We start from the raw sequence: 27,890 nt of genomic DNA on the forward strand, positions 1-27,890 counted from the left end.
ACAAAGTGGGATGGCATTGAGTTGTTTGCTAAGAAGGAGGCTGTCAGCTTAATTGCTATTAGAAACGCCCTTCATAAGCTGCGCGGCAGAAGACTGATATATTACGTAGACTATCAGAAGTCCAAGCACCTAAATAATTAATAAGACATGAAAAAACGATTGTATCTTTATGTGTTTCTAGTCTTCCTCCCCATGCCAAACCGATGATGGGACCTGCATCTACACTCAAGGTTCCATGCATGATGTGGCTCGGAAGATTATTTCGAAGCGGGTAAGCACATGACGTAGAATAGTAAACGTGCGCGAAAAATATTTTGGTCCGCATCAAAGGCCGTAGATGTTTACAGGAAATACGCGCATGCTCATTGGAAATATAGACGGCGGTACAGCAGACGCATCTGTTACTCCACCCAATTGATGCTTTCGAGTACATCGGCATCCTTAATGGGGCCCCTTTGACCACATCCGCAGGCATTGAATTTTGCAAAATAATAATTAAAGATATTTGCTTGCCATCACAGATTCAGCAGGTTGCAGTTACGAAGTGCAACTTAACTTGAAATTTGCGACCTCTAGTCTACTCCTTAGGAGTGTATACGAAATTTTCGAAACACCGCAGGCTAATGGTGAAAACTCACATTTCGCTTAACTATGGCTGATTGGAAGGGTCGATACCAAAATTGAGCTCGCAGATAGCGCATACTATGTGCATCTCCTGAGAAGAGGTTCCGCCCTTTTGTCTCCATTGTCGGCGTGAACCTGTTGCCCTTTGCTCTGCAGGCGTGACCTTGGCTCGGAGATTGCGAAGGTATGTTAGCTATCCTCACACGCGCAAAATACACTCTCTATCATTTACAGACACAGTTTGCATTAGTGACATTCCATGAATGTTTTAAGGTCACTGTGAATGCTTTTAGCTGGATGCAGCTTATCTGTACGTGTCAAGTCCATCCTTTCGTAAGGTGTTTTTGATAGGTCTGTTAAATGACCCAAATTCATCGCCTGGAACAAGCTAGTAGCATCACAATCTTTAAACTTTGAAAGCGTATCAGGAACGTGCTCGGAAAGTACTGAGTGTTCTCACTTCCGGCAAACATTTCATATGTGATTGTGAAATGTTACTCCATGTATCTCGCTTTATTCTCCTAGTGATATCTGCAATGATGTATTTCTCAGTGCCCGTCAGTACAACTAGAGCGGTTACAAAGAGAACGGCTGAAATATGTTGCGTCCGTTCAATGATTTCTGGATGATTGAGCAACAACGCCATGTATGGCCATGCATTACAAGCTATTTAGGTTGTAAGTTTCTCGATACATCGGTTCCTTTTTCGTCAACAGTTATGTTGCAAATGTTGGACCTATCGAACTGATAACAATTACCAGTTCAGTTTATATTGCTTTAAGTGATGGCCCTTCAAAAGAACAATGAATCCCGGTCAGGTGTTACAGTAGAGCATTTAAGCTATCCTCTAATGGATAAGTACACTAAATCTATAGAAATGTTAGAACATTACCAGATTCCTTCGATATTAGGACCCTATTACTTGACCACAAAAAAGTGCACTCATATTTACTGATCCGTATAATCGTCAAAATTGAATCAAACGGGATATTATTGCACTTGTTGAGAACTTCACTGCATTTCTATCACAAGGGTTGGTAAGCTCCACTTTTTGTTGGGAATGTTAATGCCTAACACGCTAGTATTATTGACTGGTTGAATTCTGCACGATATCATATGGTTCTTCATACAGGACTGTGTTATTTTGCAGACCATGGCGACTGGGAGTCCACTAATAATCTTGAAAGAATGTCATTCCCCAATTTCTTCGAAAAAAATATTTCGCATCTTTCTACCATTGATAACCAACAAAAAAATAAGATTTTTTCAATAACCGACTCCAACAAATTCATGTTTCAAAGCATACAGAGCCCGATGCCTTCTTTCTCTGCGACCTGCGGGACATAGCCAACAAGGTCAACCTTTGGAGAGAATGTCTTCCAAGGGTTGTGCCCTATTACGGTGAGCTACTGTTTCCTGTTTTGCTCTTTAAGACCGTCATATCTTTGATATTGCCATAGTAATGATACAGACAGTTCGAACGCATTTTCGCCATTGCAGTCACCATCGCCTTGCGTTCCTGTATATGGCAATGAGCCTATTGCGCTGCTGTGCCCCAGGTGCGGTGTTGCGGCTCGGGGTAGCGTTTAGGCCCGGAATACATGTGGCACAGGGGCGAATACGTCCGGTAGTAGGAATGAAGGAAAAGTGGCTCGTTTTACGTTACTACAGTGTCTCCAGAAACGGAAGCCCACTCCATGTTGGAGCATATTAAGCGTCTCATCTCACGTCAGGACGCGTCAATACACTCTCACTGCATCAAAGGGCTCCGCTTTTAAAACCATCGTTTTCCCTAGGAGACTAGACTAGGGAATCTTATGACGGTACGTCGGCCAATCACAATCGTCGAATCGGTCATCAAATCCTTCCCATGACGTCGGACCGTTCCGCCGGCTCCGCCTCCTAGGTTGCCCCATCGCGGGGCACGTCTCCTCTCGCATCCCACCTACCAGGCCGTGGCCGCCCGTGGCGGCAGCGCGGTCAAGCGCATACGCGGTCCGCGCAGTTCTGGGCAGATTATCCGCCGCGAGCGCAAGGGCTTAGTGCAAGGGCAAATGTTTGATGGGTTCATGCCCGCTCCCTTTCTACACTCACAGATGATTAGCTGAAGGTGATTGCCAAATTTTCGGAGACGAGGCACAATTTAGATTGTGAAGCACGCCGTAGCAGGGAATTTTCGGTTTGGGACAAGCACATGCGCTGCCAGCTAGCAGCCTGTGCTCCTCATGATACTAGCGTTGTGAGAGCAAGGGCTCACGTCATCGATTAGGAAATCTTCATGTTTGTCTGTGTGCGAGTACAACCATGCCGGTCCATTTAGTAAGCGAAGGTTTAATGAAATTGATATGGCCTAGGAGATATATCCGTCTTATTTCGCGTGGTTGTTTATTTTGTCTTTGTTTCTTGTAGTTGTTTATATTGTGTAGTGTTTAGTTAGTTGGTCATTTCGTGTAGTGATCGCTAACACTATGAATGCCGCGCCTTACGCGCAAGTCTGCGACATTTCTTTTCACTCTGGAAGTCTTAGATATGCTAACATGAGGCCCTATGTACTGTTTAAGGATAGCAAATTTTCTTTTTTTGCAAAATGTGGAGGGCTAACCCCCGAGTGAAAGCACCAAGTATGGCGCAATCTGTGAGCTTTACACTTTCTGTTATCTGCCTATAAACACAGCCTCTCAGCTTTTTTAACTCTTGCAGCTTTCTCAATATTGTACTATTACGTCAAGCCATCGTTGTTTATCGCTTGCAATTTAGAAACATACAATTATGAGCGGGATTTCACAATTTCTGAGAAAAGCGTAAGGCCGAAATTTCAAGTAAACGTCCTTCTCTCTCATCCTCAAAGCTGCCTGTCTCCAGGCCAGCAAATACGACGTCGTATTTCTCTCATACCGTCTCACAAGTCCCGTTCAGGGCATGAAAAGCGAAAAGCAACCAAACGAACTAGAGCATTCCAGGGAAAAGCAAACTATGCAAAGGCGCCATGGGAAAGCCGGGGCGAATTTTTTATGGAGGCAGAAAAACGAAAATGGGAGCGGGGCAGGCTTCTGGTGTAGGTGTGACATAGTTCTTTGATCCAATGTGGAAGAAGGCTGGAGGGGTAAGGGGTAGAGATATTTTGTGTCAAAAAACGCAGTGCATCTATGTTTTCTCATTCAAACTCATTTGCAGCTATCAAGTCTTGTCGAGACCCCGTGGTATTGAACATCCTCAACAATCTAGGCGTCAGCTTCGACTGCACCAACAAGGTATGCGAAATTGACACTGGCGTCTCTCACATTCGTTTAATAAGAAACAAGTATACTTGTTTCAAATGGCAGAAAGCACTAGCGCCGGAAACTATTATTGGATTTAATTTTGAACAAACGGCGTTTAAATTGAGAGTGACAGTATGCCAAGCATGTCTTTTATATTTATATTGTATGATATTGCTAAGAGTGTCTTATATTTATATTGTATTATCTTTTTTACTTAGATTTGCTTTTTCAATCTATTGATTATTAACTCTTTTAAACTATTAGTTACCTCACTAACACAGAGAAGAGGTGCCCTCAAACATATTATCTTTGAATAGGTGGTGCACTCGACTCACTAATTTTTTAAGGTTCTTACATGGTGAAACTGGTATTCATGTATTAGAATAAGTAGATAGTTTCTGAAATGCAAAAGATACTGCATACAGCATTGGAATGGTAAAATGTGATTGGAAAGAGTAGCTTAGGTGCCATTGTTTTTAGTTCTTTCGCTTCTGCTTTACTGTGAACTGCTAAATAACGAAATTTATGAGCGTTGTGACGAAACAGTCAGGGCATAACAAGCGGCACTGCATGTGATACGACCTTTTTTTCGTATACGGCTGAAGAAGTACAACTTCGAAGTGCTACCTGCAAACGCTTCACTTGTGGCAGCTAATGCTTTCTTGTTAGCTCGCATCAAATAATTTATGCTACTCTAATTTGCTTGATTTTTACTGCAGTTGCTGCAGTTGCCATCTAAAGACAACTAGACAAAGGTTAATTCTAGCCTCGAGCGTCTAGCATAAATAAAAAGCATCTAATAAAGCGAAGAGAGTGTAAGACGCTCATGGCCACCGTTTGGTACTGCTGTTTTTATTTATATTGCTACTTGATAGCAAAGTAAGGAAACTACTTACATGGTATACTTACAAGGGTAGCAAGCACTGGCTAACATGGAAGCGAGCCAACATCAAGCAAAGCAAGTCATTGTAATCAGATCAAGCAGTGGCCGCTTATGAATACCTCAATCTAAATCCAAAAGTCGACATCATCTTCTTCGAGAAGCACGCAGCATGACCCCCAGTGGCAGAAACGCCGGCCCGGAGCCACTAAGGACCCACAGCAGAGGAACGGTGGCAGTGATTGAGTCTCGAAACGTGGAAGTCTTCGCTGGACTACGGAATATAATACGTAGTAGGACTAGTGGACACAATCTTGTATGTGACGTCAGTCACTTGTCGATGGACGCGGTATGGGCCTGCGTAGCGAGGAAGGAGCTTTTCAGAAAGGCCCGCATGTCGGGAGTGGAACCAATGTAGCACGAGGGCACCCAGAGGAAGACGTTCGTCGCAGTGTCACTGGTCGTAAAGGCGCTTCTGAGATTGTCTTGGTAATGTTGCACCTCAGGGCGGTCCCTCCGTTAGCAACCAGTTTGTTGCATTGGTAGGCGATCCCACTGCTAGTGACCTGTCTCTTGCGTACTCCAGGGTAGCGTACCGTACTGCTGCCGAGAAGTAGCGGCGCCTGCCCTTCGAAGCTCGTCCGACCTTTCCTTATTGGGTAGCGTGGCGTTGTCGGTGGGCTGCAGGCATCCGGTAGACCATGGCGACCGAGTAAGGGCGAGACGACGATTTGCTAGTGCGAAACTTGCACTGTTTATTCAAAGGTAGTTGAAAGAAAATAAGAAGAGAATGAAGTATCAAGTATGAAGTACATTTCGGAGCCCCTTAAATAGGCTCTCTACAATCGTGTGGGCGGGATCTTGCTTTCGTCGATGACACGTGACAGGCACAGAGAGAAGGCCCCTCCTCCTGCAATACCAGGCACGGGAAGGAGAAGTCGATCCTCTTTTCGATGAATTCGGTGAGTGCGTCGGGTGAGTGCGTCTCTCTTCGACGAATCCGGGGAGAGCGTCGGGTGAGTGACCTCTCCGGTAGCGTGGGCATGACGCAGCACCCACGGGCCCCGACCCTGAGAGGGGAAGGGGATGACGTAGCACCCACGGGCCCTTGGCGTCCGTCCATACCTAACAGTAAGCAGCAAGTCTACGATGGTCTATCTGCCGCACGTAATCAATCTGGGCAATCGTGTCGCGTGCATATTCACCAATTGAAGTTGCAGGGGAAGGAAGAAATGTGTCCGACGGCAAAGTTGGCTCACGTCCAAACAAAAAGGTGAAAGGGGGGCTATCTACCAGTGTCGTGGCTTTGGGAATTATGTGTGAATGTCACGTATGGCAGTGCAAGTAAAAAATCACGAAGGTGAGCTGACACGTCTGTTGGTCCGATTAAAGCGCTCGGGGAACATGTTCGTCTGGAGATGGTATGGCGTGGTGATTTTGTGCTGCGTGAACTGGCTGCTCAGGATATCGTCGATTACTTTAGACAAGAAGGTACGGCCTCGGTCCTTCAGCAGTTGGTATGGGGCAGCGTGTACTAAAATTACGTCACGTAGGAAATAGTCAGACACGTTTGTAGCACAGCTGGTCGCCATTGCTGATGTCATTGCGTAGTGCGTTGCGTTATCGTTAGCGACGACAATTCATTTGTTCCTTGTAGCAGATGTGGGAAAGGGTCCGAGAAGGTCGAAGCCCATAGGGAAAAAGGGCTCATTTGCGACAGCGATGGGCTGAAGATACCCAGCAGGAAGCGCAGGCTTTTTTTCAGCATGGAGAGAGCGGGCAGGTGCTAACATAAGATCGTGTGATATGCGCTTGACGTTGTACTTGTGTCGTGAGACGTCCTTGACGACTGCAACATAAGCCAAAGAAGGAGCAAGCCACACTTCGGAAAATTAGGGGGTGGCAATCGGAAAAAGGAGAAGAGAAGGAAGAGGAGATCGCGCGCTGCGGGGGGCTCGTAAGACGGGCGACAAGGAGGTGGGGCTGATTCGCGGAGCAGAGGAAACAAAAGCATGCCTAGGTGGAGCCAGCAGGCAGCCCTGCAATTCCAAGGGACCGGACTGTTCCGGAGACTGTTCCACACTGTTCCGGGGATGTCCGCGGACGACGGGCTATGGTCGACCAAAGGCTGGTCGATGGAGCCGACTGGCTGGTCAGGCGAGAGGACCCGGGCCTGCCCTACAACATGGGTTCCGCTGACTGTTGCGGAGTGCTGCTCCTGTGCTTCGGCCGGACCGACGCTTTCCGAAGACCACGGCTACGACCTGTGCACCAGCCTCTTCTAAGTGCTTAGCCAGCATCCGGCCCTTCTGACCCCTCCCGGAGAACGCAGCTGGGACCTGTTCATCGACCGTGCTGGTCACGACTACAAAGTGTCGCGTTGAGGCCAGCGTCGACAAGGGACCCTGCGGTTCATCCACGGCCGCATCCTCGGAAACGGCCCCGTCGTCTGGGCCGACGCAATGTTTCTAGGTGAACTCGCATTTGTAAAATCATTGTGACTCTGACTTATCGCGTCGTTAGTGGGCGAAGCAATGAAACCTGCGGCGCAACTCTGTAGCATTGATCGCACCCTGCTAGCTGATTCTTGCCAGCTATAACGATTTTGTGCCATTGCATGTGTGCTAAATACAGTTCATCAATCTGATGATCGTAGTGTGAAAAGGTTGCAGTTTGTGTACAAACGGCTCTGTCTATTATTCGCACCAAGGCTTCCCTTGCGTGTGCGTTATTTTCCCAAGAGCCTGACTTTACAGGCCGCACTGAGCGGGTTAGGCCAGGCCAATAGTTGGGACGGCGCACACGATCATGTGAGCGAGTAATACCAAGGTAGTCAGCGTCTGGGGTGCCGTGAAGCTGACGAAAAACTGTGAAGCGCAGGTGGGATGATATACCTAGGACAAAAAGCAGGGCCATCAGGGTACGCGTTAGGCAGACATAAGTAAAGCCCTGGGTGAACATGCGCATGGAGGCTTCGCAGGGAGATGCCAGACGCTCGATTATTTCTCATAAGTAGGCTTCCCGACGCTGTTCGTCGGCGATGTTAAGCAACTGGATCCCGAAAAAAACGCTGTCGATGCATGCAGTGTGCGAAGAGTCACAGGCGGCCACAGGGCCGCGGCACAAACAATCTGCATCTTTGTACAGGCTCCCTGTCTTGTATACGACCGTGTAGGCGCACTCTTGCAGGCGCAGTGCCCATTGAGCGAGTCTGCCTGTAAGATCTTTCAAAGGGGCGAGCCATTAGAGGGCATAGTGGTCGGAAAATACTGTGAACGTTTGGCCGAATAGATAAAGGTGAAATTTTGTTATTAACGATACAAGAGCGAGACACTCGCGTTGGGTAATTGGGTAATGTTGCTCAAATGCGGACAAAATCTTGTTCACATATGCGATGACGCAATTCGCTCCACACAGACGTTGATCCAAGACAGTACCTATCCCCTAGCCACTCTCGTGAATGCAAACTTCGGTTTAGGCTGATGGGTCGAAGTGGGCCGAAGTGGGACGCATTACGGCGAGTGTGGTTAACTTGGAGAAAGCAGCGGCTTGTGCAAAACCCTAGGTAAAAGGGGCGTCTTGTTTAAGATGATCGGTTAGCAATTTCGCAATCACTGCAAACCTCTTTTCAAACCAATAAAAATAGCATTAGCGCCCCATAAAGCGGCGAACATTTTCGGCAGACTTGGGCACAGGGAAGTCTTTCACGGCTTGAATTTTTTTCTGGGTCAGGTTGTGCTGCGGCAGTCGACAATATGGCGGCGACGGCCAAAACGGCACTGCGATTAGTTCAGCTGAATCCGGCACGGCGGATTTCAATCCAGAAATCACGGAATTGATGGCTGTGAGGTGTGGCGCTGGCTAACACTCCCAGGTGTTCTAGTAGCTAAACATAAGTACGCCAGAAAGTGAGTGGGAAAACCATGCCTGGAAGCTCAGTTGGGAAGAGCAAAGCAGGCGTAATGCGAAGACGTGGGTTCGTTCCCCACCAATGGCGATATCATTTTCATCCACTTTCATTTTCAATAATTTATAATTTATTTAATTAAATTAATAAGTACATGTAACTTCCCTTATGTTGTCCTTGATTTCTTGGTTTGTTGGCTTTTTATAATACATCTTAGGACATGTAGCACCCAGTGCAATAGCTTCTAGCTTAAGGTCTTGAATGGAGCAAAGATCGACTGTGGAAAGTCCATGTGGAAGTACTTGCTTGACGAAGCTAAAATGCACAAGTGGAAGGCAGGTCCTGTTACCCGTAGTGATCAGGACCATGTATGGTGCAGCAACACCGTGCGTGAGCAGGACTACGTGAGAGGCGTCACGTAGTTGTTGCCGTCAGGAACAGCTGGCGAAGATGACTATTCGACAAGCGTCAGGGTTTTAGTGGTAGGCAAACAAATCCGCTGCAAAGTAAGCGAGAAGGAATAACGTAAGGCACCCGTATGGTTTTCTTTTGTGGTAGTTGCTAAGATTTGATGGATGACTCATTTTCCGTTGATCAACTACTTCTCTCCACCTTGCGGGGTTCGGCAGAACTATTGTGTCGAGATGGAGGAGTTTGGTCACTGGGTCCACTGAGGCCAGGCAGTTGAAGGCGGAGGACACCGACGAAGCAATCAATCAGGGTAGAATTGGCAGAAATAAAATCGTGCCGAAGTAAGAGGTTGTGGGGGCACTGCGCAAGTACCATAAAAATAACAACCACCTGGTGACCAGGAACGTTAAACAAAGCTTTGCCCATCCAAACAACAGCGATCATCGCAACGTCAGCGACACTTACGACTCGGGTCATGGAAGTTGTAAGGATCTTGCTCATGCGACGACGAAAATTGCCACTCGTGGCACAAACGTGCGCCCCGGTATCAACCAAAGCTCTGACAGAGACGGCATCGACGTGGACTTAAGGGTGTTCCGGTGGGCACATAAGGCACCAGAGGATATTGAATCAAAGTCGACAGTGCAGCTTCACCTCCAGAAGCAGCGATATTTTTCCGGCGATAAGCGACGTCAAAAGACGGTGAAGGGGATCGGCGGTGAGTCGTTGAACGGGATGGATGGCCGTGCGGCGGAGGCGACTGGACTTAGCGGCCACCTTCTTCAGGGACATTGGCTGAAGAGGATTCTGTGCGGGGCCGATTCCTGTTCAACGACAGCTTCTATCAATGAAATAGCCGGCGCGTACGTGTCGGATACCGTGGGTTTATAAGAAGCTGGATAGGCAGCGTCGAGTTCTTGGTGGGCGATGCGCGTCACGCCGTTGATATCGATGGTTGACAAAAAGTTGCCTCGCAGAATGACGTTGCAGTGGTATTCGGCAGACGCTAGAACTGAGGGGAACTGCGCCGCCATTTAGCTTGCTCTAGACGACGGCACTCTTTCATCCCATTGTCAACAGTGGTCATATTGGTGAAGACGAGCAGATCGACCACGTCATCCGAGGCATCCTTAAAAATGGGGGCAACCTTGCCAACCTCAGACATCATCTGGTTAGCTTGTAGACATAAGGCCAGCACCTGCTGTATGTACGACAAATAAGGCTAAGTTAACGTCTAGGTATGTACCTCCATTTGTTACTTGGCGACAAGCTGTCGAACAAATGGGTTGCCGAAAAGGTCGCGGAGCTGCTGCTTGAACGTGTGCCAGATTCGTGAGCCCGAAACTTGGGTTTCGCCGAGGTAAAATATGATGTTTGCCACCACTATAGTGGGATTCCAGCCATTATGTTTGCTGACACGCTCGTACATGTTCAGTCACTAATCCACGTCAACGCTGTTTGACCCGGAAATGTTCCCGGAATCGCGGCACTGCAAGAAGGCGACAAACTGGATAGTGGTCGTTGGCGTAGCTAATGACGACGTATCATCAATTGGCGGCGTGGTGATAGATTCGAGGTGGCGTTCGCTGCGGTCAGAAGAAGTAAGTACGTACAACCTTCACGAAATAATTGTTACGTGGAAGCAGAGTAGGAAAACTATTTACAGGGAACATTCACAAGGGTAGCAAAAACGGGTCAACCTGGAAGTCAGCCACCATCAAGCGAGGCACATCGTCGTCATCAGATCAGGCAGTGACCACTTATGGGCACGTTCGCCTAAATCCAAGGGTCGATATCATTTGCTTCAAGGAGCACATAGCAATATCTACACGGCACACCTACTATATACTATGAGGCCCAAGCCGGAACAAATGGTCCAAGAAACCAAACCGGTAACACCAGGTGCGTCATGGTGACTTGTCTCAAAGGAAAACACCACCCCCGAAGAAGAGAAGACAGCAACATGACAAATTGTACAAACAGGACGATGACCTCGTATATATATATATATATATATATATATATATATATATATATTGCTTGCCAATAAGAAACGATCACACTTTTTCAATTTAAATGCTCGGTTATCCCCTATATTGGCTACGTCATATTCCCAATACATAAGCGCATAGCGGGCAACATTGACGAATTCTACAGCCTCAATGAGACGGTAGCAGTAGTCATGCATAGTATAGATGTATAGTCAGTAGTATAGATGAAAGGTAGTACAAGTATACGCTCCAACATCCAATCATGATGATGACCAAGTAGATCAGTGTTATGAAGTTGTTGAATTAGTGATGACAAAAGTGCAAACTCAGTATACTGTAGCAATTGGCGAATTCAATGCAAAAGTAGGGAAAAAGCAGGGTGGTGAACAAGCAATTCGCTACTACGGCGTTGGTTCTATGAAAGCTAGAGGAGAGATGCTGGTAGAATTTGCGGAAAGGAATAAGCTGCGAATGATGAACACCTTCAGGAAATGCAGCAACAGAAATTGGACCTTGAAAAGCCCTAATGGTGACCCATGAAATAAAAACATTTCATATTTTGTGCCAATCCCAGCACAGTGAAGGATGTTGAAGTGTTAGGTAGGCTAAAGTGCAATAATCATAGGTTAGTGATGTCTTGGATTCACGTCAATTTCAAGAGATACAGAGTAAAATTGGTGAAGAAGAAACAGGCCAACCTATACACAGTAAGGGCAAAAGCAGACCAATTCAGGCTGGTAATTGAAAATAAATATGCAGCCTTTCAAGAGCGAGATGAAGATGACATAGATGTAATGAACGAAACCTTCACAGGTCTGGCTTCCGAAGGAGCAATTGAAGTGGGAAGTAACGCACCAAAGCAACCAATAGTTAAGCTGTCCCAAGCAACGAAGGAGCTTATAAAGGAACGACAAAGAATGAAAGTGTCCAACTCAGGAGATGAGACAGAATTCGCGGAATTGTCAAAACTCTTCAACAAGGAGAAAATGAAGGAAATGCGAAATTATACCGTAAGAAAGACTGAAGAAACAGTAACAAATGGACGCAGCATAAAATCACTTAGAAGAAAACGTGGCATAGGACAAGCCAAAGATGTATGCACGGAAAGATAAGCAGCGTAATATCATCAGGAATTTCCAAGATATAGTAAAGGCAGTGGAAGGATTGTATACTAATATGTACAATACCCAGAGTAGCCACGATACTTGTATTCGAAGAAGCAATTACCAGCTTACAGAGGCTCCTTCTGTAACTAGCAATGAAGTTTGTAGTGCCCTGCAAGACGTGAAACGAGAAAAAGCGGGGTTCAAAGGTGGAGGAGACATACTTGAAAAGCTTGCGGCCTTTTTACGAAATGTCTCACGACTTCAAGAGCCCCAGAAAACTAGAATACCTTCATTGTACTAAAGCACAGAAAGGGAGACATTAAATAACTGAAAAATAATAGGCCCACTAGCTTACTTCCAGTATTTTATAAAATATTCACCAAGCTAATTTCCAGTAGATTAAGGGAAACACTTGGCATCAATCAATCAAGAGAACAGGCTGGCTTCATGAAGGGATACTGTACTATGGATCACATCGACGTCATCAATCGGGTAATCGAGAAATCCGCAGAGTACAATCAGCTTCTCTATATGGATCTCATAGATTAGGAAAATGCATTTGATTTATTAAAGATACGAGCAGTCATAGAGGCATTAAACATGGCGCATTATGGTGTGCTTGGCGCATTATAGTCTGCACGGCTGCTGCGCCATAAAAGTCCCAAATCATCATCATAGAGGCATTAAGTAATCAAGGAATACAGGAGGTTTACGTAAATCTCTTGGAAAGTATCTTCATAGATTTCACAACTACCCTAATTATCCACAAGAAAAGTAGAAAGATACCTGTAAGGAAAGTGGTCAGACTGGAAGACACAATCTCCACTGCTAGTCACTGCATGCTTGGAAGGGAAGAAGTATTCAAGCTATTAAACTGGGAAGGCTTAAGAGCAAGGATCAACGGCGAATATCCCAGCATCCTTCGGTTTGCAGATGACATCGTTCTGTTCAGCAACATAGGGGACGAGTTACAACAGATGATTGAAGACCTTAACAGAGAGACTGTAAGAGTGGGGCTGAATAATAATATGCAGAAAACAAAGATAATTATCAATAGCTTGGCAAGGGAACAAGAATTAAACATCGCCAGTCAGCCTCGAGAGTCTGTGAAGGAATACGTACGTCAGTTACTCGCAGGGGACCCTCATCATGTGAAGGAAATTTATAGAGGGATAAAAATGGGTCGGAGGGGGCATACAGCAGACATTGACAGATCCTGACTGAAAGCATGTCATTGTCATTAAAAAGGAAAGTGCACAATTAGTGCATTTTACCGGTGCTAACATATGGGGCAGAAACTTGGAGACTTGGCCAGGAAAGAAGAGCGAGACGGCCAGACGAGAAGTCATATGCCCCACCTTTAATGGTCTCTCAGACGTGTTCCATCTCAAGAAGAGGGGCACACGCGGCCAGATCACCGACCACGCGCAGTCGCGGGGAACTACGTATTCCCACTTTCACTAGATGGCAACATGTACATCATCTCCCGAAAAGAGCAAGCGAAGTTCGCTACACCAGGCGGCTTCAGGCACCTCCCACTTCTAGTATGCATGTGGGAAGTGTCTTGGCAACACGAACGGACGTCTGCTACACCGTCACTGATACAAACACTTTCTGCGCTGGTTTTACCAGGGGAATAGCGAACTAGCTGGGTCCTGTTCGTGCGTACAGCACCAGTGTCGGTTTTAACCCATTAGGACCGAGGCTCGTCGGCTGGGGCTTGTACTGTCGCCTTGCACTTGAGGTCTGTTAACCAGACGTCGTCTCCATTGAATAGCTCCGGCAGGTCGTGGACTCCGTGACGTCTGTCGAAGTCTTTCGTTTGACGTTTCCTATACTTTTCCTTCAACTTCCGAAGGCTCTCTTGATCTGGCAGTTGGGGTGTCAGCATGGTGGAACTAAGAGGAAGCTTGGTTCTTAGCCGACGACCCATCAGTAGTTCCGCAGGGCTGTAACCATTCTTCAAAGGAGTCAAACTGTAAGCTAGAAGGGTCAAGTAAGTGTATTTCGTCTTTGTCATGGAAGTCTTGATGATTTTTTACCGCAGCCTCAGCAAGTCCATTGCTCTGAGCATTGTGAGGGCTAGAGGTAATGCGTTCTAAGGCGTAGTTCTGAGCGAATAGTGAAAACTCAGTCGACAAAAACTGTGGGCCGTTGTCGGAAACCACTTTCTAAGGAATACCGTGGCGTGCAAAAAATGACTTGCAGTGGTTGACTACAGCTGCGGACGTAAGCTTCTCGAGCCGATCCTCTTCAGGGGATGTTGAATAATAATCTGTTGCTATCAACCACCACTGGCTTTCATAGTGAAACAAGTCCATTGCAATGTGTTGCCAGGGTCTTTCTGGAAATTCAGAAGTTTTTAGTGGCATTTTCCTGCTACTTGTTGTTTCGACGCATTGCTGACATTGCTTCACCAGGGACGTGACATCAGCTCCTATAGTGGGCTACCAGTCACAATCTCTGACTTGAGCAAGTGTCTTTGTAATGCCGAAGTGTCCTTCATGTAAGAGTCGTCGGACTTCGCTTTGACAAGAGGCCGGAACGACAACTCGAGCAGCGTAGAGGAGTAAAGCATTCTCCAGAGTGAGCTGGTGTCGATGTTCGTAGAAGGGCTTTAGGTTCACTGGTAAATCTTACCTGGAGGGCCACTCTTCGGAGTGAAGGCTTTTCGAAGTGAAGATGGGAACGAACGGCTTATGGTCTGTCTCCAGCTTGAACAGCTTGCCGACAAGATAATCGCCGGACTTGTCACATGTCCAGACTAAAGCAAGAGCCTCCTTCTCGATTTGAGCGTAACGCTTCTCGGTCTCTCAGAGTAATCATGAGGCATAAGCTATGACAGAAAACTTGTCATTCATTTGCTTCTGCCGGAATAATGCACCAAGTCCGAAGGACGATGCATCTGCAGCAACGATCGTTTGTCTTGATGGATCGTAAACTCCAAGGACAGGGCGCTACGAGAGCATCCAAGCAACAGAATAAGTGGTTGCAGGACTTCAGAGAGATTGGGAACGAATCTGGCGAGGTATGCTACCATTCTGACAATTCTCAGCCGTTCCGTCTCGTTTCTTGGGCTCTCCATTTTTCATAATGGCTTCAACTTTCTTTTCGTCTGATCGTATTCCCTCTTGGTCTAGCCAGTCTCCAAGGAACGTGAGGCGATGGACATTAAACAAGCATTTGGTTTCATTCAATGTCAATCCAGCCTTAACGAGTAGCTGCACTACATTTCTGAGTGTCTCATTGGGCTCATGCTCATTCATACCCCTGATAAGGATGCCGTCCATGTGACAGACAACCCTACTGACGCCTTGTAATATGCACGACATCTGTTTCTGGAAGTTTTCAGGAGCAGACGCAATTCCAAATGGTAACCAGTTGAAATAGAAGCCTCCAAAAGGTGAGATGAACGTGGTGAGCATTTTAGAACCTTCACAAAGTTGAATTCGCAAAACCCCAGAGTCAGCGTTCAGTTTGGAGAACACTTTAGCACCATGAAGAAGTGCGAGAGTGTGCTCCAGGGAAGGGATAGGATGCCATTCTCTTAGAACGTGGCGGTTCAGTTCTGTGAAGTCCACGCAGATTCTCACGTGTCCGGCGGGCTTTGGGACGGCTATCATTCGTACACAACGCTCAGTCGGCTCGTCAACAGGTGATATGACGCAGAGATTCTGCATTCTTTCTAGTTCCAACTTTGTCCTTTCGTATAAAGGAATTTGGATGCGCCTCAGAGAGCGCAGCGCGAAAGATTTAGCTCCTGCTTGCAGCTGAATTCGGTGTTGCTTGTGCAGCTAGCCGAGTCCCTGGAACAACCAGGGAAATTCTGCTTTCGGATTCACTTTTTCAGCAATGCCGTTTACAAATGCCAACGTCCGCAGTTCTTTGACCACTGGCTTGCCTAGGAACGGAGTGCGGACCTCATCTAAGACGTAGACATCCTGAGTAGTCGTACGGTCGCGGTAGATGAGATCGAGTTGTGCCACTCCTGCGGCTGGAAGAAGCTTTCCGTCTGTACCATGTAGCTGGCGATTAGGAGCTGAGAGAAAAGGCCTGTCCTTGAGCGTCTGGAACATTTGCTTTGCGAGGACTGTTTCGTCGGCGCCAGTGTCAATTTTGAAGTCTACTGGCTGACCTTTAACCAAGACTGTTGCCTCCCACGTTCCTGCATCCGACGTCTTGATTACTCCGAGGAATCCTGCTTCTAAATTGACTTGCGTTTCGACCCAATCGAGGTGCCGTGACGTGCATACGGAGGCGTATTGACCCTTTTCCCGGCAATTACTGCAGACTTCCGAGCGTGCTGGCCACATAGTACGAGGGTGACGCACTTGACCGCACCAACAGCACGGTTTCTGCAAGCTGTTTTTACCGGAGGGTAAATATTGTTTCTTAGCCTTACGTGAATAGCTGCCGCTTTTGTCCTGTTTCGAAGTGCCCCAAGTAGATGGCGGAGCGGACGGAACTTTGTTTACACATGGCACTTCCTGGCGGAGTTCGACTTGTTGCTGACGGACGCTCTCGATATGGCGGACGGACTCAAGAGCCTTCTGAAGAGTGAGGTCTGCGTCGAGCTGTAGCCTGGCGGGTAGCTGCTTATATTTTATCCCAACTACGAGGCGGTCGCGCACGAACTCTTCTCGAAGAGCGCCGAACTCGCATTTTTTCGAAAATGTGTGAAACGCAGTAACGAAATCTTCGGCCGACTCACCATCTTGTTGCACTCTGGTGTTGAATCTGGCCCGTTCAAAGATTGTGTTGCGTCGCGGGATAAAGTATTTGTCGAGCTGCTCCACGACTGCGTCGAATTTCTTGGTGTTCTGTTCACAGAGAGCAAAAGTGCAGTATATTTCCTCGGCCCGTTCGCCCATGATGTAGAGTAGAGCGTCTACTTGGTGCTTCTCGGGCTTAACGCACAACCCTGAAAAGGTTCTAAAACGTTCGAATCTTTGTTTCCACTTCGGCCACTCGTTCGGCGACGAAACGTTGAAGGCATCCGGCGGTTGAATTACGAATGACGCCATGGCCTCGAAAGTTAAGGGGTCGCGTTGCTAGAGTACCGAGATGTGCGTATAGGGAGCAGCTCACCGGCGTTTCGTTGCTGGCATCTTCCTTCGCACGGAGGAGGACTAGGTTCGATGTCCGCTGGTAGAACCTGTTCTTCTGACACCATGTTGTAGCCAGGAAGGAAGAGCGAGACGGCCAGACGAGGAGTCACATACTCACACGTTTAATGGTCTCAGACGTGTTGTATATCAAGACGAAGAAGAGCACATGCTGCCAGATCAGCGACTACGCGCAGTCACGGGAAACTCTGTCTCCCTGCTTTCACTATATGACAACATGTATAGCAGACTGACAAAGGAGCTCGAGAATAAGAGTGATGGAACGAAGAATGTTACGCGTGACGTTAAGAGACAAGAAGTGAGCGGTGTGGATCAGAGAGCAAATGGGTATAGCCGATATTCTAATTCACATAAGGAAAGAAAACTAGAGCTGGACAAGTCATGTAATGCGAAGGTTAGATGACCGGTGGACTATTGGCATTATGTAATGGGTGCCAAGAGAAGGGAAGTACAGTCGAGGACGGCTGAAGACTAGGTGGGGTGATGAAATTAAGAAATTCGCATTCGCTTGTTGGAATCGGTTGGCGCAGGACAGGGTTAATTGGATATCGCAGGGAGAGGCCTTCGTCCTGCAGTGGACATAATATAAGCTGACAATGATTATATTTCTTTTGCTTCGATAATCATTATTGCATTTGCTATCTGCTTAACTTTCATTTTTAACATACAAGTTCTACAGAACAGAAATTATGCTGGTCAAAAGGGCCTGTTTGAACCTATGCGATGCGAAGTTTTACTCCTGCAGTGTACATTAACCAACCGTGATCCATAAAATTGATTGCTTTCATTCTATGAAGCTCGCAACCTCATACAATGAAATGTTTATACACCACTAAGGTATCAACTTTAACCTCATGCATTTTTTATCTTTAGGCACTACTTCGTTCTTGATCTAAGCCGAAATACATGAACACCAAATCAGGTAAATTCACAGTGTGACGCATCACAGTGTGTCACCTAAACGAAGGGAATGCATGATGCTTGTCAAGGGCAGAATTGCGATGAGAGGTATACGTGAAGATAAGTACAACACATATCTAGCTACATTCTGTCCCTCTTCTCTCACAATGGCCCACACCGAAGGATTGCTTTAAAATCACTAAATAAAAATATCAACTAAATGATAGAATCCATTGAACATAACTTCCTATTCACTTGTAAGACAAGTGTGCTCTAGAGACACCTCGAGTTGACAACATGTGCTCCGCCTTTAGGCAGAAATGTTTTTAGTATGCGCAACAGAGGTGCGCTTACTGTCAGTACATTGTCGATCAGTACAGAGTTATTTATTAGTGCTTTAGCTAGTACCTGCATTAAGCGCACAAAATAGCATTCGTATACGTATCTACTAATATATCCACAGATATACAAACCGACCAAGTACTAGGCAACAGAAGCAGCCACCTTTAATCCGGTAGGGCAGGTAAAGGAAGCTTGGCATAAATAATATATATACTCTATCTAGTTTACACGACACTGCCACAACCTCTGCGCAGATAGCGGTATATGTTCCATTAATGTAGAAATCTTTAGCAATAGAGAAAGATTTGAGACAGTGACGTTTCGCCCAGTATTATTCATTTCATTGAAAATCCTAAGTTCGATACAACACAGAATGACTCGGTGGATAGTGCCTTTAAATTCTCAAGTGGTCATGACGTTTATGAGCTCAAAAACGGTGTGCTTCCTGTCAAAATTTTATGTGAAAATAATTGAACGTGAAAATCTCCCTATATTTAATGGATGGGGCAATATCTTTTTTGTGTATTGGTGTAATCGATATATGTTTCTTCATATTGTGTAGGAAGCTTCATTGCATGCACTGAGGTAGTTGGCCGAAGTAATTCTCTCTTTGCCTATCTCCATTTGAATGCATTTCAGCTTGAAATGACCGCTGTTCTGAACATGGGCGTTTCTCCAGATCGCATAGTGCTTGCCAGCACCGTAAAGGATCCGAGGGACATTGAATTCGCTCTCAAACATAAAGTCACCTTTATGACATTTGATTCAGTGGAAGAGCTCTCCAAAGTCGAAGGCAAAAACGTGAGGTGAGTGAACAGTGCGCTAAACAAAGCCATCTAGTGTCGCACGACACAAACCATTGTCAACGTGACATCTAGCGTTGCACGACACACACACACAAAAGACGCTTTACAGCTGTGCGGCATACCCGTTAATGGATACATTGAAGCTCAGCCTACACTGGGCCCTATTAGTGAAGCCATTTGGTAAACATTCTGTCTGCGATTTGTTACCGCGGAAGTTGTCGTCTAATTATCACTTGTATCACCGTCGCAAGTGATGGGCTCTACGCACCTCCAAAGAAGAGATGCCTCTAAATGAAATAGTTTTTGTGGATACAAAACTATGCCAGACCTTGGCTCTTAGCCTTGGTCATTTTTTTCCAGAATTAAAGCATTTAAGCATGATCGACAAAATAACGACAAAACGTTATCGGGAGCCACTAACCTCATGTGCACTGCAACGGTCCTATGATCATCAAAAAGAGTAGTTGAATACAATAATTTCTATTTATTGAACACGTTGAAATATTAGCACTTTGGTGGCGAGTGAGTTATGGTGTAGATTTAGAGAAATCGTTCCCCATACCCCAGTCAAGCGGGCAAGTGAAGTGCACTTAAGGGGAGTGTACTTTGAGACCTTGAGTGACATTTTAGGCTACGCGTTGCTAAACGCGAAAACAGAGCGCACTCGCAGTAAAAAAAAAAAGAATTGGCGACAGCCTAAGAGCACATTTTTTGAATATGTGTATTTAAAAAAAATAACCTTTTACAATGTTATTATTTTACGTTGTATTAAATAAAGAAACAACCAGTAATGTAGATTTTCTCAACAAAAAGCGAAAAGATTGTTATTATAAGAGTGTCGCAAGTCAATACCGGCCAAGACGAATGCCTAGCCAATCCAGAACAACATGGTAGTGTGCGACAAGATTGCATTTGATCCTGCTAAAACAGAATATGTGCGAGTTCTGTTGTGATTATTTTGTCAGACTCCGTTCAGGAACTAAAACTAACTTGTGTCTTTTTTTATGCATTACATTTTATACCCTTCAAACCGCTGGCGGCGAGGCTATGCACTCGGCCAGCAAAGTGCGTTCCGTGAACTCACTCCGACCGGAGGGCACTCTTCGCCAAGTACACTCCACTTGCGACGTTTAGATTTGGCAAAGTGCACGTAAACCGAGTGACACTCTCCTTAAGTAAACTTGACTTACCTGCTCGATAGGGGTATTACACTGTCTGCCTTGATGGTCCTAGGTCCACAGCAATCCTAAACGACGTAGCTAGAACTTGACTACATGTTCGTCGCGATGTTGCTTATTCACGATGAAATGTGTCTATTCTTAAAAAAAGGACAGCTAAGAAGTTGCAGTGTTACGAACAGGGCTGCATTGACAAAGTCAATTCCATGTAGCAAACATTCTTTAGTAATGTCTAGTCCGACCTCCACGCAAAACAGAACTAGCCTACCCCCTCCGCTGCATGGCTCACTCGGGTCACATCCACCGCCTAAGAGTTATCTGGCCGCTTTCAACGAATAGGCAGGAATACGAGTGACCACTGAGTCTTTGCATGCACTGACAACTTGATCATAACAATCACCGTGATCATCCAATAACTTCTAATCCCCTTCGCTATACATGTAGCCCTTGTCACTGGAATAATTGTAGTTCACTAGCCTGGGAAGGCACTTGCATGGCACAGTCGTGTTTAAGGAAACAAATCTACTTTCGCAAACCGGTGATCGGCACACTCGCGGGTTTGGGACTACGTGATGATAGAATGAGGCTGCGACGTATTAAGAAATCGGGCCAATGATGTCGATGATAGAGCTCAGTGAGGGGAAGTGGTAAAGTGGGGAAGGCAGTAAAGGAGAGCTAATTTGCTAAATAGTCTCCTTGTATTTATTAAATCAACTTTGGTAGTGGTTCATACATGTAACACTTACCAGCGTTATAATTTAACACTCAGTTCTACATTGGTTTACCTAACTGCGCCGTAACTGTCAATTGTCTTTTCCTATGAGTTCACTTCTTGCTTTGTCATTTACAACATTAAGGCACTTTATCCTGTCGGATTTTCGCACATACTCCTAGAGAAGCTTTAATGCGATCCAAAACACGTTTTTCATGTCCTACATACAGGCTGCTGCTCAGAATCCATGCTGACGAGAGGGGATCGTACTATTCGTTCAACAAGAAATTTGGGTGCTCATTCTGTGAAGCGAAGCGAGTTCTTCATGAAGCCCAGACGAGAGGGTGCAATGTTGTGGGTGTGTCGTAAGTACCGTTCTTTTCGATGACGCTAATATGCGCCATACTCTGACAATTGGAAGGTGTGAGTTTCTTCATTTGTGTTGGTGTACTGCATGACCATATTTTCGACGCTTCATCGAAAAGCTGTGGTATACACATTTTCTCTGTATAAGAATAGGGCTTGCATATTCCACGAATGGCGGCCTCGGCGAACGTTGTCTGTAGCCTTATTGCGATGGTGTTTTTTTGCAGTAACGATGGCTTAATGAAGCTTTCCGGACAGGGAGCCATCCTACGTGATCACGGAGGGCACGCCACTTCGAGCCTCGAACCCGTCTCTTCGCACTTCTGACCCTATATTGTAGTGCTGGGATCTGCATGTCGTGCTAGAAGCATATTTGTGGTTTTGCTTCTACCAAAGCGTGTCCATGAACTCCGACAGCGACTTCACCGTCGTGGAAGGCGCAGGATTGATGCGGAAACACTGCACATTGCAGAAAGACGTGAGTGAGCAAGTCTCCGCCGGACAGCACTCTGCGACTAACACGATTGGCAATGTGCCTCACGACACCTCGAAGTATTGGAATATTATACACAGGGAGATAAATCCTCAATGCGTACTGTAAAAATTGCCACCTGATGAGCTACCTATGAGTGCATTTGGGAGATAAACGTTCTCGCTTCTCTTCTTTCGTTAGAGTTGGATAGCGCTGCCTCCTGGATGCTCTGGCGCATGACGCAGAAGCAACGCTCACCTTTGGTCGCAGCATGGTTGCAGTTCGAGGGCAGGAGCAGCTTTGGGAAGCGGTGCGCGGTGTCAACTCATTCCACCAATGAGCGCTTGCCTCCAAGTGCGCATTCTCGGGAATCAACAAGTCCGCTCGTTCATTGTGCATGACAAGAGGAATAAGGCAGCAGGCATCTCTGAAGCTCTCATTAGCCAAAATGTGAGAGACATAAGTCAGAGAGTTGCACGAGCTGTTGTCTTCTTTAAACAAGATAATTGATTTTCATCGCTTTGGCCACTCAACAATCCTGAAGCTGCTTTTAGGGGAATATACCATACAGTTCACGTCAATGTGGGCGATGTGAGACATCCGGCATACTTATGCGTGCCCTGAGCATTGCAGTGTCGCAATTGTTTAAGGTTGGAACATGCTAGCGCGGTTTTCACTGGCCAGGCGGAGTGCCCGCGCTGCGCGGGTAGCCATGACGAATCTTTTCGTATGAATGGGGCGACGAAAAGCTCTACTTGCCATGACCCCGTGAGGCAAAGACTGTCCTAAGATAAAAAGCCGGCAGATCTCCAGCCCTGTGGGAATCGATGTATTGCGAAGCAGTGTGCGGGGAGCCTACCAAGTTAACGATACGACCATGAGAGCACCAAGACGTAGGCAGGTTTTCCATGACCTACATAACACGCATGTCATTACATTCATGACATGACCTATCATTTATGTTCGCCGTACACTCTTGTCATAATATGCTAATGTTGGTACATACGAAGTTCACGAAACGACCATGAGAGCACCAAGACGGGGGCCGCTGTTTCATGACCTACCTGGCATGCATCTCGTGACAGTCATGTGATGACCTATCATTTATATTCGTCATACACTCTTGTCACACTGTGCCAATTTTGGTACATGCCAAGACGTAGGTGGCTGTTTCATGACTACATGACACGCATGTCATGGCATTCTTTTCGAGACCTATAATTTATGTTCGTCATGTACTCTTGTCATTCTATGTGAATTTTAGCACATATTGAGCTAACAGAACGACCATGAGACCACTAAGAAGAAGGCGGCTTGATAGGTAGATAGATACTGTCCAAGTGACAAATGTTCGCCAAGAAATGCTGCGCATTTAAAAATGAAATCGCAGCACATGAGTGCGAGAAGCACCATTGTGCAAGTGGAGGAAGCGTTTACGTTGTCAGGAAAACTTAGATCAAAACATGAGCCCCCTCGCTTCAGTTACACCATTCCTTGCACTGCGAAGACTGCGGCGCAGTGGAGCGCGCGTACAATGTTCGCCTTCTAATTGTCACCGTGGCGTGCAGTTGAAATTTCATGTTGTATGATAATGCGGATGCCGCAACTTCCATCTTCGGTGGCTACGAGGCGCTAAACATGAGCCAAACGCGGTTGTCCTCAGCAAGCCGCAGTCCGCTAGGCCAGTAGACTCGTGGCGGCCCCCCGTGGCGGCCGCGGTATCTGCGCCATGTAGCCGACTGCAGCCTAATGTCACCTATTGGCCAATAGCAGCTGTCAAGGGGAATGATGAAATAAAGCGTCCGATGACGAAATAAAGCGTCCAAAAGAGCGTGAAGATAGGGCCTTCTGTTGAAAAGAGTGCGAGCTACACGCCCCGCTTACGACAGCAAAACTTGATTGAGATGTTCACAGCCGCGTGTGCTACCCGCAGACTATGTTATTTCACCAAGCCCGAAGGGTGGTTCATGGCCCCTTTAACGTGCCCCTACATCCAAGTAGACGGGTATTTTCGCATTTTGCCTGCATCCAAATGTGGCCACCGTAGCCAGAATTTGATCGTGTGACGGCGTGCTTAGCCACGTAACACCAAAGTCACTAATCAACCATCCTTAAGAATCCTTACGAATTTTCCGCGTGCAAGTCAGCGCGTTCATGTGCTTGGCGCCCGCTATTGCAATATCAACAAAGTTAGCACGTCACGTGATTTTTCGCCGCCTTGAATTATTACGCATAAAAAGACCGCATTCCATTGTTTTAATATGTTTACTGAAAAACATTACTCACATTACCTTTACGATTTCCCTTTGAGTGTGATTCCGAACGCCAGGTGGTGAAATATGTATGGCGTGTTCATGTTTCAATCGCATAGACTGGTGCGCAGAAGCTGTAGTCTAAGACCTCAGTTAGACCGCTTTGCTTGCTGCAAAGAAGTGTAACACAGCCTATGCAGACCATCAAGGCCATGCAGACACTGCCGGCTTGTGCCCTCGTTTTCCTACGTGTAGTAGCCAAGGTAGGGCGGCTATAATAATACCTGGCGATGTGCCGGTCCTGCAGTAAAGTACCAGGTCCCTCACATTGCGCAAACATACCCTTGCACGTTGTCAGAATGGTGGCCGAGGAGCTCCAGTGATATGCTTCTCGCACTGAAGAAAATGGACCTGCATACGCGCCAAGACCACTGCACTGGTCTAAATTGCAGAAACAATGTGCTGCTGCGTGTGCGCCGCACGCTGCACCTCAGCTCCAGAGGAACCGAGATGCGACGCTGCGCGAAGAGGAAACCGAGGCTTAGCGATAATGTCGACAAAGCGCTGCAGCTCAAAAGCGCAAAGTGACCACGCTCATCATGCCCGCCGTTAGCATGCTGCAGTACGAGAACGTGAAGCCCACACAGGGCCGCAAGGCCGGCAAGACCCTTTAGTTCTAAGCGATGCTGCTCGCAGCCATCAAGTTCTCTCTGTTCGTGTTTCTGCACACGCCACACAGCACGTGTTTACTCAGTCAGCTCATGTTTACTGCAATCTATGCTACCACTACAGCTTGCAAGCCTTACACTTCATGTAATACTCTAACATGTCGCTAACGCATTCACTGCTGCAGCCTTCTGGTGAAACTATGATTTCTTTTAAATGAATAAAAAAATTGCCCAGTGGTCGGATTCGAACCGAGAACCCCTAGCACAGAAGCCCTATAGTGTAACGATCAGAGATGACGTGCTCCGCGATGTTGGATGTGCCGCCAACCATACACTTGCGGACTGTACAAGAAGAGTAGACTGTGCAGCAGCTATTATCATCATCATCATCTTCACCATAACATCTTCATTTTAATACCTTATGTCTGTCGTTCCTCCAAACCCCTTTCCCAGCGTTGACCAGCAGTATAAAGTCGCCTCACTAAGGTCGGCCTTTCCACCTTTTGTTTGTAAAACTTTCTGTCTCTCCTGTTTGGTCAAATCGTCTCCATTCAATTATTTCTCAATAATTTCACATGGTTTTCACTGCTTAAATCCTATCGGTATTTTTTCTAGTTTAGCCGGTTACGTCGATCATCGCTCCTGAATCCTTGAGAGCAAAATGAACATCCATTCTTGTCACATCACAAGGCATATAAAGGAAGAGGTGGGGGCGTGAAGCTGTGCCCTAATGTTTCTTTATAGATTTTCTGAGTTCATCACAGTTATTATTCTACGGATATTCGCACTTAAAGAAGAAGCAGCAAGCCCTTCTGCTCGTCCAAGGTTTTCGCGTTTGCTTTTGGGCCTTGAACATTTCACACAGCTCATAAAAGAGGTGCCAGCATCTTGCAGTGAGTCTACCGAGTTCGAAGGAGCCTGTCTGCCTATTTGAAACACTCATATATTTGTCGCATATGAAATAGTAGCACTCAGAAACAGCTGTTATTTTCCGTTAAAGCTGTTTGGTGAAAAACTACCGGTATAGTTTGCAGAGAAAGTGCAGCTAGTGACAATTCGTGCTGCATGCTCGAAGCACCTGCATATGTCACTACAAATCACTATAATATGGTTAACCCCGTAATGCTTGGATTATTTATTGCGGTACCAATTACATGGACCTCTGAAGTGCTTTCAAGCCATGGGCACCGTTTCCTGGGCACGAAAGCTAAGGAAATTTTGTTTGTATTTATGTTGTCTGTGAATATTGGAGCTTTATAACTGTTATCACTGCATTATGTTTTATTATTATCGGCTGGAAACAGTTCATCAATCGGTACGCTTCGGTCGGTTAGTAGAAGCAGCCGGCACCGTCATAAAAGTGCCAGCACATTCTTAAATTCAGTAGGTTCATACCCAAGGCTCACTGATGGTTCTTTCTGTTGTTGTGTTATTTCCACGTGAGGAATGCATCACGTGTTTATTCTTCCTCGCTGCATTTTACCCGGAAACACAAAACTAAACAGCTTAACTGAACCGAAACGATTCAGATGAAAAGTGAATCGCATAAATATCGCGACGCATGCGCATATGCAGACTGTAAATTAGAGCACCTGCGTAATAACCAAGCAGCCAATAGTACAGGGTAACATGTCTGTCAAAACACACCGAGCTGATAAATTCAAGCAAGGTAGTCTCAGAACCACGCTGCAGAATTCTAGGACCGTTATATCCCATTTCATCATGCTGGCAACTTAACCTGATTGACAGAAGGCAATGACATGTCGGCTCCACATTTTCACGCAGGTTTCACGTGGGAAGCGCCTACGAGTTTTCTGAGATCTTCCATAACACAATCGAAAAGGCAAAAGCTGTATTTGATTTGGCAAAGAGCATGGGCATTCACATGACAGTACTTAACGTTGGTGGAGGCTTTCCTGGAGGACTGAGAAAAGTTGAGAAGTTTATTAAGGTATGAATTTTTCACTGTACACCTCTATTTGGTCTATTTGTGGCGCTGTACCAGCTGCTCTCAAATGCCGTTGTCAATTATTGTTGCATTTATTTCGTAGCTTATTCTTCTTTTAAGTCACACGCAGAAGTTCGGTACATTTAATGCCGACTATCGGTCTCGCTAGCACGCCACACTTTGCGTTCGTCATCGCCAGAAAACTAGTGACTGTGCAATTTCTGTTACGACGAAAGCGGTGAAATCGATTACTGATTTACCAATCGGCGGACGCAACTAGCGAAGTAGCGAAAAAATACTGAACCAGTGCTGTGACCGAACCATCAAACAGCCGCTCGCCTTTTGGTGAAACTAAACCTACAAAGTGCTCATATGCGGCAAACATTCAAGTTTGTCCAGTTCAATTACATTATGGTTTGGTATTCGCGAAAAACTGATTCATCCCTCACTTTCATGCTGCTATATATGGCCTGGCTCTTGCACAGAATTTTCGCCTGAGATCTAGTTACGTCATTCAACACAAGTCATTAATGCTTTTCAGTAGAAGAAGGTAGTGCTGTGTAACATATTTATTACGTTTGAATCGTTACTGCTTTTCTGGGCAAACCATGCGCTATATGCTTCAACCTGTGTTCAGAGTTTATGCAGGAAGTCTTCTCCAGTCCGGACGATATTTCACAAGTGATGAAATTCCTCTGGTCATGGAGGACCAGAATGATGATTACTTCCGTTTGCATGCAGGTGTGCGAGAATATTCGTTCGGCGACCGATCTTCACTTCCCGGCGTCGAGTGGCGTAAAGATCATCGCAGAGCCTGGGCAGTTTTTCATCACATCATGCTATGTGCTCGTCGTCCAGGTGATTGGCAAAAGGCACAGAGATATCTTAGTGGATGGTATGTACGTTCCTCACTGCTGATTCCTCTTAGCTAGCTGCATGGT

At 46.2% G+C, this 27,890-nt stretch overlaps 1 protein-coding gene across 1 annotated transcript in view; it reads left to right on the forward strand.

Moving 5' to 3' along the window:
- The first annotated feature begins 206 nt into the window (after window positions 1-206).
- The window catches only part of LOC126541952 (ornithine decarboxylase-like), a 42,657-nt gene continuing 14,973 nt past the window's right edge, over window positions 207-27,890 (forward strand). The window contains exons 1-7 of the mRNA XM_072286141.1: window positions 207-271; window positions 781-808; window positions 1,926-2,025; window positions 3,799-3,875; window positions 19,187-19,353; window positions 26,787-26,952; window positions 27,565-27,844. Of these exons, the coding sequence (XP_072142242.1) occupies window positions 207-271; window positions 781-808; window positions 1,926-2,025; window positions 3,799-3,875; window positions 19,187-19,353; window positions 26,787-26,952; window positions 27,565-27,844 (883 nt within the window). The remainder of the gene's footprint in view (window positions 272-780; window positions 809-1,925; window positions 2,026-3,798; window positions 3,876-19,186; window positions 19,354-26,786; window positions 26,953-27,564; window positions 27,845-27,890) is intronic.

The sequence above is a fragment of the Dermacentor andersoni genome, chromosome 2, assembly GCF_023375885.2.
Source record: "Dermacentor andersoni chromosome 2, qqDerAnde1_hic_scaffold, whole genome shotgun sequence".
Classification (NCBI taxonomy): domain Eukaryota; kingdom Metazoa; phylum Arthropoda; class Arachnida; order Ixodida; family Ixodidae; genus Dermacentor; species Dermacentor andersoni.